The 15,838-nt window shown below is 41.2% G+C and overlaps 1 protein-coding gene across 2 annotated transcripts in view; it reads left to right on the forward strand.

Moving 5' to 3' along the window:
* Positions 1-15,838, forward strand: part of LOC121554996 (TBC1 domain family member 22B) — a 200,608-nt gene that overhangs the window by 41,655 nt on the left and 143,115 nt on the right. For both annotated transcript variants that reach the window (XM_041868747.2, XM_041868746.2), the window contains exon 6: positions 149-219. In XM_041868747.2, the coding sequence (XP_041724681.1) occupies positions 149-219 (71 nt within the window). The remainder of the gene's footprint in view (positions 1-148; positions 220-15,838) is intronic.

Below are 15,838 nucleotides of genomic sequence, written 5' to 3' on the forward strand. Positions count from 1 at the left end.
CTGTATTTTAAGGCTTCGTAGTGGAATATGGAATTGTGTTCATTTAATTATTCTCTTTTCTTTTCCTGTCTTCAGGAAAATAATTTCAGTGGTCTTGTATATTCTTTGAAAGTGTCATAATGTAATTATCTGTCTGTTCCCCTTTCAGAGGAATTACGAAAGTTGAGCTGGTCTGGAATTCCGCGCCAGGTTCGTCCAATCACGTGGAAGCTCCTATCGGTAAGTAAGGGTGTTTTCACATATAGTCCCTTTCAGCCAATTTTTGTGAACTCTGTAAAATGTTGTGCAGTGTGAACACTTCAAAAGAACTCAGACCCCTCAAAAGAGCCCCTGAAGCGAACCGAACTGAGACCATCTCGGGGGAGTGCATGTTGGGTACAGTACAAACCCAGAGTGCATGTTGGGAAAATATCTTGGTTCCTTTCTAAACATAACAACGAGAATGCAAAGAGGGTTGTGAACTGGCAAAAGAGTTGAGTCCTCATTCAAAGGCAAGGGCAGTGTGAATGCAAAGAGAACTGAGTTTTTACCCCTGAGTTCATTTTAAAGAGGACTGAGATCGGTTCTTTTAAAGAGGACTATATGTGAAAACACCCCAAAAGAACCGATCTCAGTCCTCTTTAATTATCTTCGACTCGTGGCTACGACCACATCACAGCCATGATGAAAATGTCATAACACATGGCCTCTCATGTATTATTGCTTAATTATACAGCAGGTGGTTTGGAATTCCCATTGTTAGAGCCTATCCTGCCCATGATATACAAGACAACATACACATGGCCACATTCATAAAAAGTGCCATAGTTTACGTCGTTACCTAGCAACGCACTACTACTACTTTTACAGATCCACTTTTTCATCTGCCCAGCCATGCAACTTATAAAGTTGATCTCCACTGTAAAAAGCATCTAGACATTCTCAGACATTTGCCATATTGAAATTCGATCTCCACTGGCCTATAATAATGAACGTGTCGGGAGTCTGGACGAGCCAGAAAGACACCTTTTCTTATCCAGTCGAAATCATTAATCGGCATAGTTTTTATGGATATACACAAAGAAATGTCAATAAAAAAAACAGGTGAAACAAAATGCAGCTACTTTGCTGTCTTTCCAGCTTCAGTATAAAGTGATTGTGTTAGCTGTGTAGTTGGCTAGCTAGCAAGCGAGGGGGAAGAGCCTCCATATCAACCATTTTTGTTTTCCATAGCAACCTGCAAAGTTCTGGAACTATCAACCAGCACTTGGGTAGTTTAGCTTTACATGGCAGTCAATACGAATAGAGCTAAAGGCCAGAGAATGCCTAAAATTGCACTTGACAACTAGTGTTAGTGAATGTACCATCACGTTTTGTTGAACAATTTATGGTTTGGGAAAAATCTTGCTTTTTAATGCTAATAACCCATTGTATAAAAGCAATTCTACACTCGAGTCCATGTGTTATGACATTTTTATCATGGCTGTGGTGGCTGTTGTGGCCTCATGTATTATTGCTTAATTTAATAATGCTGTAATTGAAAATGTAACACCCAATGTAGGCTACTGCCCCTTTAAGAGCTAGCATTGATTTTGTACCATATCAAATCAAATATATTGGTCACATACACATGGTTAGCAGATGTTATTGTGAGTGTAGCGAAATGCTTGTGCTTCTAGTTCCGACAGTGCAGCCATATCTAGCAAGTAATATCTAACAGTTCCACAACAAAAACCTAATACACACAAATCTAATTAAAGGAATGGAATAAGAATATATAAATATATGGATGAGCAATGTCATCAGAGTGGCATAGGCTAAGATGCAATAGATAGTATAGAAAACAGTATATACATATGAGATGGGTAATGCAAGATATGTAAACATTATTAAGATAGTATAGAATACAGTATATACGTATGAGATGGGTAATGCAAGATATGAAAACGTTATTAAAGTGACTAGTGTTCCATTTATTAAAGTGGCCAGTGATTTTCAAGTCTGTATGTAGGCAGCAGCCTCTGTGCTAGTGATGGCTGTTTTAACAGTCTGATGGCCTTGAGATAGAAGCTGTTTTTCAGTCTCTCGGTCCCAGCTTTGATGCACCTGTACTGACCTCGCCTTCTGGATGATAGCGGGGTGAACAGGCAGTGGCTCGGGAGGTAGTTGTCCTTGATGTAGGTGTCCTGGAGGGCAGGTAGTTTGCCCCCGGTGATGCGTTGTGCAGACCACACTACCCTCTGGAGAGCCCTGCGGTTGTTGTGATTCTCACCAAATATGTTGTCTTCTCATACTATTCAAACCCCACAATCAAATAAACAGCTTTTGAAGCTCTCAGCCTATAGATCACATATTGCAAACAAATAATCTGAACAAAACTCCACACATATTTTGGAATTTCTGTGCATTCTTGACAATCGCTAATCAATATTCAAAAACAGCACACGTTTCTTCCGTGAACCTGCACATCATCTTCTCTCTTTTGTGGCACCAATGTGTTATGGCAGGGGAAACGGTGTTGCGGTAGTCGAGTCGGGAATAATGACAAGAGAACCTGGGAAGCTTTGTGTTCACATTGCCCTAAAAAAGGGGACAAGACCGCGGAATTCAAGCGTTCCGAACTCACGACATGGTCTCAGTTCGGTTCACTTCGGGGGCTCTTTTGAGTTCCTTTGGAGTGTTTACACTGCACAAAACATTTTAGTAAAGAAAAATTGGCTGAAAGGGACATAAAATTGAGTTAACAAAAATTGTCTGAAAGGGACCAATTGTGAAAACACCTTAAAACCATCTTGTCAATTTTCTCCCAGCTTCTCTCTCTCCCGCTCTCTCTCCCCTCGCTCTCTCACGCTCTCTCTCTCGTGCTGTCTGTCTTTCGCTCTCTCTCTCTCTCTCTCTCTCTCTCTCTGTCTTTCTCCGTCTCTTTGTCTCTCCCTCTCTCTGTCACCCTCTCTCCCTGTGATTCATGGAGCTGAATAACTCTCTTTACCTCCATTTAGAAATTAATTGCCAGGCACAAATAATGTATTCACGAGACAGAACGTTTACTCATTAAGCTATTGTTGCAGTTTACAGTGACCCAACTAGTGAGTGACTTCAGTCTGGTGATCACTTCAGTGTGTGGAGCATTACTTTGAGTGGTGTGACTTTCACATTAATTGCTGTGTATTGTTAATGTCCCACAGACAAGAGTTTATTAAATTGCCTAGGGGTACGGCAAAGATTTAATTGTCAACACAAATGAGTGTCAGAGGTCCCCAGTTCTGTCTGAGGGGCTGAGATGCAGTGGTGTAAAGTACTTAAGTAAAAATACTTTAAAGTACTAATTAAGTAGTGTCTGTGTCTTTACTTTAAAATTTACTTCAACACATTCCTAAAGAAAAGAATGTACTTCTTACTCCATACATTTTCCCTGACACCCAAAAGTACTCGTTACATTTCGAATGCTTAGCAGGATTGGAAAATGGGGTGTAATAGGGTGGCAGGTAGCTTAGTGGTTAAGAGCGTTGTGCCAGTAACCGAAAGGTCGCTGGTTCTAATCCCCGAGCCGACTAGGTGAAAAATCTGTTGATGTGCCCTTGAGCAAGGCACTTAACCCTAATTGCTCCTTTAAGTCGCTCTGGATAAGAGCGTCTGCTAAATGACTAAAATGTAAAAATGTAAATGTAATTGAAACTTTGGGGAAGTAATGGGTTACAGTACATTGCACTCTATCTGGGCTTTGCCTCTCAATGGAATCAACTTGTCTTTTACTGATGATGGTAGCACAACGATACAATATGGCTATCAGATTCAGATTAGTCATCAATATCCAAATCCAATATCAACCTATCAGGTTGCTGCTGGCTCTCAACGGCTTGGTTTTCTGGGACATTTTATATGTTCCCTTAGACCCCCCAGACTTGTCCCACAGAATGTTGAATATAGGCCTATACTGCTCAACAGACACATATGAGAGATGCAAGCGTGTGGTTAGAAAAAAAAAAATGGAAAGGGTGGAGACAGAAAGAGATGCCAAATCCCTGCAACAGGCCATCTTTATCCTCCCCTGAAGGATCCTGGGATGTCGGAACACCCCCCTGACCTTTAAATCCTCTCTGTCAAGATGCGGTCTGAGATAGACAGGAGAGGCTCTGAGAATATATTCTCCACCCTCTACCGCTATTCCATAAACTTGGAGCCACATAATAAAACTTCACTCTCAACGCGTCCCCTGTGACCCTCCCGACCGTGCCGTGGATATTCAATTTGTTCCTTTCCAGAAGTTTGTTAGGGCTAGCTGTAGTTCTTCCTCTGAAAGAGACAAGCAGGCATTTTTCTCGTTTGTTAATACATTTTAATGGTGCATCACCATCCTTCCTATCCCCCCAGTTGCATTTTAACACCTGACTGCACAAATTATACATAACCGTCTCAATCATTATTAGGAGACGGAGGGAATTATAAGGTAAGAAAACATATTAATACATATTATTTTCTCATCATTCTACCTCTCCCTGGGTGATGGTCTCTATAAACTTAGCTACAGTTATGTTTAGACTCGTCTCTGTCTGTACCATAAGACATAGAGGAAACTTCAGCTTCCAGCCCTGTGAAAAATAATGAGCGTTTCTGGAATAATAAAGAAGCTTTTAAAGACGAATCGTCCACTTGGGTTCCAGTGCCTGAAGGAAGTTAATTAAGTGGCTTTTCAGTGTTAAAAATGGCTTTGCCGCCCGTGGCAATGTGTACACTTTCCTAATGGAGCGGAATTGTTAAATGTTAAGTGCTGGTAAAGTAGCAGCTAACTGGCTTTGTGGTATTGATGTAGCTGCCATATGTGATATATAGCCTAGTGTAGGGCCAATAGTTAGCACTGCATGATAGCTATAGCGTGTAGGCCTATGGGTCATTCTATATCAAATCAAGGGCCTTTTTCCAAAGCCATTTTTTAATCGATTGATTTCATATGCAATGACCCATATAGAAACTGTGTATAGAAAATCAGATCTCTGCACTCAAAACAGCTCCGTGCCGCTAAACCAGAAAAGTAGCAGCTACAACCAGCTTAACTCTGGTACAAACAACTTTATGTCCATTGAGATGCATACAATTTGAGTCATTTAGTCTCTTGCTTGGGTGGGGCGAGAGGCACCATGCCATTGAGTACTTCTCCCTACAGGCCAGGAGTATGTCCCATTTCAGGCTACAGGAAGCCCTGGTGCCTCAGTGTTCGCCATGCTGAGACTGGCACACTGATGATGGAGGTGGGGAGGTGCCAAGCTCTAATGAAGGACAGAGTAGATAGCAGGTGATAGCACCTTTCTATTACGGCCTGTGTGTGTGTTTGGTCTCAAACACCAGTGATTTTTATGTTGAAAGACTGAGAAGCTCAGTTCTGGTGGCTATTTAAAAGGACATTCTACTCCAAAATGAATAAAAATAAAATTATACTGATACCATCTGAAATATAATTTCCACCTCCAGAAATGAGCCTAACATATTGACAATTATTTGGTACAATTATTTTAACCTATTGGACCATGCATATAGCCTATACATGGTCCATATTATCAGGTATGCTATTAGCAATAAGCATTATCACCTGTAGCCCAAATGATGCAGCATAGTGGCTATAAATAAATAGGCTGAAGCATGGGGTTGCCTATTTGCATTTACCCTATTTGGCTAATCATTAGCTAGATCCCAAATGTAACCTTTTAACTAGTTAGCATCCTATTTATGAATTGTATGTCCCCCCAAAAACTTGCATCAACACAGTGAATATAATGTTAACCTGTTAGGTTAATTTGGTAATCCGCCAACCGGGCTAACATGCACCCTGCCTGTACTTCTCACAGAAACCATTACCATTTTATCCCCCAACACTTTCCTTGGTTGCCACTCAACTAAAAATGTAATCTATCTCATCAACAAATTTTATTCACTCCAAATAAAATTATTTTGAGGTAGGGTGGCGTTTTACGCCAAGTTACCTTATAATTGTCATGTTCCATATTTTTTTGGCATGGCGGCAATGATATTGCAGTGGCGCAGTGCCACAATTAAATGACTGCATTGGAAACACTGACACACACACACACACACACACAGCCATGTCTAGTTCACATGTCTGACCTTCATCTGCCTATGGCTGGCTCGTCTGTCATCCTGACTCAGACCCAGATCTGGAGCTCCACTCAATCACTCCACATCGATCCACGCTATTGAACCCTCTGTGTGGTGAGGGTTGGTATGTGTGTTTCTGTCTGTGTTGTTGTGTTTTTGTTATCTCTCTTGTGTGTATGGGTCTGTCTTTCTGCATCTAGTCCTGTGTTTGTGTGTCTGTGATCTTGACATAAGAATTAAAACAGCAGGGAATCATCTTTAAACAAGAGCGATGCCTCGTCAGGCCTCTGTGGGAGCAGAGGGGGCTACCGTCACCGTTTGAGCGCAGTTGTTTTAATGCAAAATCAATTCTCTTCATTCCTGCTGACTTCACACAACCTACTACTACACACACACACACACACACACACACACACACACACACACACACTGTTCAGACTTCAGCAACCCTCTCCAGCGCTCTACTAAGTAGATTTTTCTGTTTTGTTTGTCAGTTCCTCGCTAGAAAATAAAGATTTCATTTACTCCCCAAATTGATTCCTTAAGCTTCTTTTTCCGATGGAGAGCGGTGGGAGAACAGATTGTGTGTGTTTGTGTCAGGTGCCAGCCCATGGATTCACAGAGCGATTAGTGGAGAAAGGAATCACCAGCAAGTTAAAGGGGTCTTTAGATGTATCTAGGCTGGCCAGCTGTGATACAGTGGCCTACTGACTGTCAGCACATTATAGTTTTATTCCGTCGTCTTCCAGAACTTTCACAAGGGCAAGGCTATTGATTATTCTAATTTTCTGAAGCACAAGTACAGATGCAGTCAAATATATTGGCACCCTTGCATGATTCACTATTTATTTTAAATTGAAAAAATATCTATATATATATGTGTTTGCGCGTGTATTTGTTTGATTTACAACTGCACAGGACGTCGAAAAAAACTGGAATTGAGATTTTTCACTTTAAATAAAACAAATGGCTGGGGTTATTATTGAATATTCATATTAAGTTGGTTGGAGGCAATGATTGTCGTTTGCTGTGTAATTTAACTCACCTGGTAAGTTGCAGGCACCTGCATGAGTAAAAATAGCTATTCAACCAGTTTTGAAAATAAAAAAACGGAACGTTCTACTCCATTGCACTCCATAATAAAGTGCAACTGTGCCAATATATTTGATTGCATCTGTAAGTGTGGCGGATGGATGTTAGTTTGAATCGCACAGTGACTGAGCATTCTAACGAATCCCAGAGTGGACTGCAGTATCATGCATGAACCAGGGGTTGGAACCTAAATTATTTTCCAATCGTTTTGTTCTGAACAGAACCACTTTTTTCGTTTGGTTCCACTGTTCCTACCAGCAAAATAAAGATCTTAACTGGTTCGAACCCCCAAAAAGTACAGCTTTATATCCTTCCTTTATTAACCTGTGAAATCCCCAAATAATTACATTTAGCTCATTAAATTACTTCATCAATCAGTGCGGATAGATCAGGCAAGCTATTTGTTTACATTTGTGATGGACAGACAAGTGTAGCCTATGGCTCAAGATGCGGCTGAAATGTTGTGGGTGGGGAGAAAGCCAGCGAGGGTTGAGAAGGAGGCTTGAAGCGCTGGGCATCTTGTTATGGCATGTATTATCTGAATTATGTCCACAGAATTATACCTAGGAGGAGTGGCTTCTATGGAGGAACTTTGAATGTCCTTTGAGTTAGCTAACAAGCTTGTGTGTGCAGAGCGACATCAGAATTAAAAACACATCTTACCTTTTTGTCATTAATAAATCCAATGTGAAACGTGATAACTACAGTAGGCCTGTAGTATCCTTAACTAGCATTGGAAAAAGATAATCCATTCTTCTCTAGCTAATTAAAAATCTCTCTCCCTAGCTTCTTTTGAATCAAGCTTGTAACGTCAGTACAGTAGCTTATGCTTCGGAGGGGCAGACACTGGAATACGTTTCTGAGTGACAGTGAGGGCTTTGCATAGGTGCTTTGTTGTGTTTTGTTGTGGCACTAGAAAATAAATGCTTGGAAGGTAAAATAACGTTGTTAACTGGTTCCCATGCTTTTAAAATAACGGTTATGTTCCGGAACAGTATGGATCACTTACGTTCCAGGTTCCATTTCTGTTTCTTGAAAAACAATATTTTCTAGTTTTCGGTTCTGTTCCCTGAACCGGTTCCAACCCTTGGCACGAACACCTCCAAACACAACCATAACCCCCCCCAGACCCCCTCTCGTCTGTGTTTCTTACTGTGTCGTTTGTAGTTTTAAAGACTGCGGTTGGCTCTGGCAGGCTGTAGGAGACATTTACAGGCCTATAAAAACCCTGATAGAGTGCAGTGCCTCCCTCTGCTGTGTGTGTGTGTTCTCGCTTGTTGACCCTCAGTACACCTTCCATTAACCTTGGTGGAGGAAACATTATCTTCCCTTCATTATGTAAAGTCTGGCAACAGCTGGGGAGACAGAGCAAGGTGCTCCAGCTCATCTCACAGCCTTATCTATTTTTCTCAGAACATCCTCTCCAAAAATAACACCTACAAGGCTATATACAAACAGACTCACAAAATAAAAAAGAGCAGAGAAAGTTCACACTTGGACTTGACCACTGTCCTCTCCAATCCTCTCCCATCTTCACTAGTTGGGTTACAAGGTAGGATTAGGGGTCGATTTTGAATTGGACAGGAGGATGCCTCATGTTAGGAATTACGCTTTCATTTAGCCAACTGTGATTTGTGTGCCTGCCTGGCTGTAGAGCACATCTGCTCCTCACAACAATGACAGTCCTGACTCCAAAGGAAGAGGCAATCCTCCTGAACCTACTTGGAACTAATTGCTTGCGCTGATCAAGGTTTTATTACTGTTGACAACGATTTTTCTCCTCTTCACCTAGAAAAAATACAATGTTTTATGTGCTCTCTACTGTATCCAGCAAACCACACTGCCAGCCCACCTCTAAAATACTATAAACAGTGTGTGACTCACTCAAACTGTGCTTGTACTGTATGACAGAGTTTCAATTGTTCCATCAATAAAGTAACTAATTTCTCCTCTCTCAATTCATGAATCAAACTTCCACTCACGTCCTGATTTATTGGAGTTTTCAAAAGGATGTGACCCCACCCAACCTAGTTATATCTCACAGCAGTAGCACTCGGATAATACTTCGGAGTCTCTTCAAATACTTGACCTTCCTCTGTCACCAACACTAGAATACCAACCCTTACCCCCTCCCTATTACAGAGCATTATCAAGTCAGCGTGATTACATGGACATATGGTAATGACCCTTACAGCCAGCGCTCAGGGGGCTGCCTGGCACACGTACGTCTTGTTGTAAGAGCTATTTGTTGGGCCGTGGGAGTGAAGAATGGACACAAGCCTCAACTGCTCCAGAGACTTAATGGTGTTCTGGGGCTTTAGATTTCCAGGCAATCAATTACTGGATCACTATAGGCCTAGTCTACACCACCAGGACTTTCCTTTTCTGGCCCAGACATATGGTGTATACTGTAGCTACATACATTCTCACTGGAGGAGAGGGAGAGATGTGTTGTGTGTTTGTATCCTGTGTGTTTTCAATGTTATGCCACTTAGGCCCTCGACCCTCTTTGCGTTAATCTCTGCCCATCTGTTATTGAATGTGGGTTGATATTATTCTCTTCATATGGCCAGCAACCTGAACAGTTCCCTTTTCAAGTTCCCCTGGCATACTGAAATATTTGCTCATGCAGTGGAAGTGTGCCAGTAGTAAAGTGCTCTAACAGTTAGGCTGCATCCCAAATGGCCCCCTCATCCCTACATAGAGTAGTGCACTACTTTTGCCCAGCATGAGGCCCACTGGAGCGCAGTCCATTTAGCAGATTTAAAGTGATTGGAAGTTACTGTATCCCTAACATAGTTACTACGATGTGTGTGTACTGTGTGGGTGCGTGCGGTGTCTAGCCTAGACTGGACTAGTGTGTATGCTGGGCTTGTGATAAGTCATTCTCGACTACACACAAGGCTAGCATGCCCTAGCGTGGGCTGTTTTTTCTCTCCAAGTGAATTGATTCAAATCTGTATGTTTGATTCAAAGTCTAGTTATTAGGCTTGGGTGGTATCCAGATTGTCATACCTTCATACAGACCTTGTGCCATACCGGGATATCTGGTAATACCGGCACTGGACACAAGGAGAGCTGTTTTCAAACTCCAATGAGGCACTGTAATCCGAAGGTTAGCAATGCTAACAAGTACATGCAAAAACCCATAGAGAATGAGAACTAAATGCTAATGAGTGCATTGCGAACATTTTATACAGTCTCTGACCTAAACTATACAAGTATACAAGCAACTTAAAAATGCTACTCACAGTTTTCGGCATGCACAAAACAAATATTAGACAGCAAGGCTCTTGATCCAGTAGAGGATTCTCTGCTGTTACCAAGTGAAGCTTGATTTTGGAAGAAGCTAACCACTTAGCTAGATATCTAACTAGCTACTAAATTGGCGAACCAAATGCACAACTACAGAGCATTTAGCACATTTTAGACAGTTAACTTAATAGTTATAAGATATCTAGCTGGCAAACACTTAGTTGTGAATTCCATACTGAATCTAACTGGATCACCTGGTGTGTGCTGCACAACAGTGAGTGACTCACAAGCAATGGTCCCTCAGATTTTTTTCCGGCACTGAGCTAATTTCAGGTCCGCTGAGTGGAAACCTGAACATTTACTGTGAACACTGACGCTGTACCCGCTTTCAGTTATAGGTATAACAGTGTCAAGTAGGCTACTATGGCTATTTGATCATAATGTAGGCCTATCAGAGTGGCCTACTATAAAAACAATGGTGAAAATGCATCACATAACATTTCAACATGGACATACAGTGGGGGAAAAAAGTATTTAGTCAGCCACCAATTGTGCAAGTTCTCCCACTTAAAAAGATGAAAGAGGCCTGTAATTTTCATCATAGGTACACGTCAACTATGACAGACAAAATGAGAAAAAAAATCCAGAAAATCACATCGTAGGATTTTTAATGAATTTATTTGCAAATTATGGTGGAAAATAAGTATTTGGTCAATAACAAAAGTTTCTCAATACTTTGTTATATACCCTTTGTTTGCAATGACACAGGTCAAACGTTTTCTGTAAGTCTTCACAAGGTTTTCACACACTGTTGCTGGTATTTTGGACCATTCCTCCATGCAGATCTCCTCTAGAGCAGTGATGTTTTGGGGCTGTCGCTGGGCAACACAGACTTTCAACTCCCTCCAAAGATTTTCTATGGGGTTGAGATCTGGAGACTGGCTAGGCCACTCCAGGACCTTGAAATGCTTCTTACGAAGCCACTCCTTCGTTGCCCGGGCGGTGTGTTTGGGATCATTGTCATGCTGAAAGACCCAGCCACGTTTCATCTTCAATGCCCTTGCTGATGGAAGGAGGTTTTCACTCAAAATCTCACGATACATGGCCCCATTCATTCTTTCCTTTACACGGATCAGTCGTCCTGGTCCCTTTTGCAGACAAACAGCCCCAAAGCATGATGTTTCCACCCCCATGCTTCACAGTAGGTATGGTGTTCTTTGGATGCAACTGGTTTATGCAGGGGGACACGTCTTGCACTGCAGGATTTGAGTGCCTGGCGGCGTAGTGTGTTACTGATGGTAGGCTTTGTTACTTTGGTCCCAGCTCTCTGCAGGTCATTCACTAGGTCCCCCCGTGTGGTTCTGGGATTTTTGCTCACCGTTCTTGTGATCATTTTGACCCCATGGGGTGAGATCTTGCGTGGAGCCCCAGATCGAGGGAGATTATCAGTGGTCTTGTATGTCTTCCATTTCCTAATAATTGCTCCCACAGTTGATTTCTTCAAACCAAGCTGCTTACCTATTGCAGATTCAGTCTTCCCAGCCTGGTGCAGGTGTACAATTGTGTTTCTGGTGTCCTTTGACAGCTCTTTGGTCTTGGCCATAGTGGAGTTTGGAGTGTGACTGTTTGAGGTTGTGGACAGGTGTCTTTTATACTGATAACAAGTTCAAACAGGTGCCATTAATACAGGTAACGAGTGGAGGACAGAGGAGCCTCTTAAAGAAGAAGTTACAGGTCTGTGAGAGCCAGAAATCTTGCTTGTTTGTACGTGACCAAATACTTATTTTCCACCATAATTTGCTAATAAATTCATTAAAAATCCTACAATGTGATTTTCTGGATATTTTTTTCTCAATTTGTCTGTCATAGTTGACGTGTACCTATGATGAAAATTACAGGCCTCTCTCATCTTTTTAAGTGGGAGAACTTGCACAATTGGTGGCTGACTAAATACTTTTTTTCCCCACTGTAGCTGTTTAATATTTAAGCCTACAGTAGCAGCCAAAGTGTGGTGTTCGATGTAGGCCTACATTCCATGAGACTTTTGACAAAAAAGGTAGGGATTGATATTAACCTGTTTTATCCACTTGACTGAAAATATTGTTTGACGCAAGAAACCAGAGAATCAGGCAAATTATTCTACCCTCTGCCTATTGGCTACTTAGCTTATACAAGCCTGTCTCAAAATACAACACTGCCCCTTGCAGAGAAAAAGCTCTTTCACTGACTTGCTTTTCAAAGATGGTTAAAAATGCAGATGTTTTGTGCTCTTGTAGGAAGCAACCACTCCCCCATTGCTGACTAGAAATTAGCTATAACTGTGCTAATAAATCACTTACTAGCAGAGAATATCAACACACCTGGCTACATGCAGCTGTTGGTTTGATCGCAAAACAAACGCATCTACTCGCAACCGCTCATGCTGTAAACACAGTCCAGTTCAAAGTGAATGGCACAAATCCATATATGGCAATGGTCTATTTGCATATAGGGATACTGCCGCTCTGATTGTTTATGGTGCCGGTCTGTGTAGAGTATGGGCCTGAGTTGTGCCAGTCAATGCAATAGAATCTTACTCCAATGCGCTTTGCCTACAAGAAAATCTCTTGCATAGTTTGTTTTGTTTCGGTATGTTGCTAATATTGCGTTGATTTGATAAAAATTCGCAGAGTAGAGGGAAATGTTGATAGTGTTAACTGAAGGGGGCTGATATTTCTTCTGCGCGGCAGTCCCGTGGAGCTGCGCGCCCGCAGCTTATAGGGAACATTGCTCAGAATGCTCCGGTCTCTCGTGTTGTGTGCTTGTAAACAAACACCACATGACTGGGGACTACCAGTCAGTGGTGGAAAAAGTACCCAATTGTCTTAAAGATACCTTAATAGAAAATGACTCAAGTGAAAATCACCCAGTAAAATTCTACTTAAGTAAAAGTATTTGCTTTGAAATATACTTACAGTTGAAGTCGGAAGTTTACATACACCTTAGCCAAATACCTTTAAATTCAGTTTTTCACAATTCCTGACGTTTAATCCTAGTAAAAATTCCCTATCTTAGGTCAGTTAGGATCACCACTTTATTTTAAGAATGTGAAATGTCAGAATAATAGCAGAGAAAATGATTTATTTCAGCTTTTATTTCTTTCATCACATTCCCAGTGGGTCAGAAGTTTACATACACTCAATTAGTATTTGGTTGCATTGCCTTTAAATTGTTTAACTTGGGTCAAACGTTTTGGGTAGCCTTCTACAAGCTTCCCACAATAAGTTGGGTGAATTTTGGCCCATTCCTCCTGACAGAGCTGGTGTAACAGAGTCAGGTTTGTAGGCCTCCTTGCTTGCACACGCCTTTTCAGTTCTGCCCACACATTTTCTATAGGATTGAGGTCAGGGCTTTGTGATGGCCACTCCAATACCTTGACTTTGTTGTCTTTAAACCATTTTGCCACAACTTTGGAAGTATGCTTGGGGTCATTGTCCATTTGGAAGACCCATTTGCGACCAAGCTGTAACTTCCTGACTGATGTCTTGAGATGTTGCTTCAATATATCCACATAATTTTCCTTCCTCATAATGCCATCTATTTTGTGAAGTGCACCAGTCCCTACTGCAGCAAAGCACCCCTACAGCATGATGCTGCCACCCCTGTGCTTCACGGTTGGGATGGTGTTTTTCGGCTTGCAAGCAGTCCCCTTTTTCCTCCAAACATAACGATGGTCATTATGGCCAAACAGTAAAATGTTTGTTTCATCAGACCAGAGGACATTTCTCCAAAAAGTACGATCTTTGTCCCCATGTGCAGTTGCAAACCGTAGTCTGGCTTTTTTATGGCGGTTTTGGAGCAGTGGCTTCTTCCTTGCTGAGCGGCCTTTCAGGTTATGTCGATATAGGACTTGTTTTACTGTGGATATAGATACTTTTGTACCTGTTTCCTCCAGCATCTTCACAAGGTCCTTTGCTGTTGTTCTGGGATTGATTTGCACTTTTCGCACAAAAGTACGTTCATCTCTAGGAGACAGAACGCGTCTCCTTCCTGAGCGGTATGACGGCTGCGTGGTCCCATGGTGTTTATACTTGCGTACTATTGTTTGTACAAATGAAAGTAGTACTTTCAGGTGTTTGGAAATTGCTCCCAAAGATGAACCAGACTTGTGGAGGTCTACAATTTTTTTTTTCTGAGGTCTTGGCTGATTTCTTTTGATTTTCCCATGATGTCAAGCAAAGATGCACTGGATTTGAAGGTAGGCCTTGACATACATCAACAGGTACACTTCCAATTGACTCAAATTATGTCAATTAGCCTATCAGAAGCTTCTAAAGCCATGACATTATTTTCTGGAATTTTCCAAGCTGTTTAAAGGCACAGTCAACTTAGTGTATGTAAACTTCTGACCCACTGGAATTGTGATACAGTGAATTATAAGTGAAGTCTGTAAACAGTTGTTGGAAAAATTACTTGTGTCATGCACAAAGTAGATGTCCTAACCGACTGGCCAAAACTATAGTTTGTTAACAAGATATGTGTGGAGTGGTTGAATAACAAGTTTTAATGACTCCAACCTAAGTGTATGTAAACTTCTGACTTCAACTGTAAGTATCAAAAGTAAAAGTATAAATCATTTCAAATTCCTTATATTTAGCAAACCAGAATGCATAATTTTCTTTTTTCTTTTATTTACAGATAGCCAGGGGCACGCTCCAACACTTAGACATAATTTACAAACCAAGCATTTGTTTAGTGAGTCCGCCAGATCAGAGGCAGTAAGGATGACCAGGGATGTTCTGTTGATAAGTGTGTGAATTAGACCATTTTCCAGTCCTGTAACGAGTACTTTTGGGTGTCAGGGAAAATGTGTGGAGTAAAAAGCAAATGGAGGAAAAAGTACATCATTTTCTTTAGGAATGTAGTGAAGTAAAAGTTTTCAAAAATATATAAATAGTAAAGTACAGATACCCTAAAAACGACTTAAGTAGTACTTGCAAGTATTTTTACTTAGGTACTTTACACCACTGCTACCAGTAAGCTTCATAATGAAAAAATTGTGTGACAAGTGAAATTAAGAATGTGATCTTCTTTATCTCCTAATGTATTGCACAAGTTGACCGCAGGTATTTACTTAAAAAATAGCTGGAAATATTCACATGTATGTAAAAAAAACTTCAAAGTGGTAGTTTCAATGGTATTGAATGTATTGGGAAAACCTTCCTGTGTACCAGTTTAATTTAAGGACCAAACAATTGGCAGCTGTGCCATACAGATTGCAACATAGTTGAAGAGATTTTCGATGTACCGCTTCCATGGCACATGGTTTATTAACTGATACACAAAACAACGCCGGATTGAAAACGTAGTTTTTCAATTTAAATTATTGCAACCAATAGAATGTTACAGTGGCTTGTGAAAGTAT

Source organism: Coregonus clupeaformis, chromosome 40 (genome assembly GCF_020615455.1).
Source record: "Coregonus clupeaformis isolate EN_2021a chromosome 40, ASM2061545v1, whole genome shotgun sequence".
In the NCBI taxonomy this organism is placed as follows: domain Eukaryota; kingdom Metazoa; phylum Chordata; class Actinopteri; order Salmoniformes; family Salmonidae; genus Coregonus; species Coregonus clupeaformis.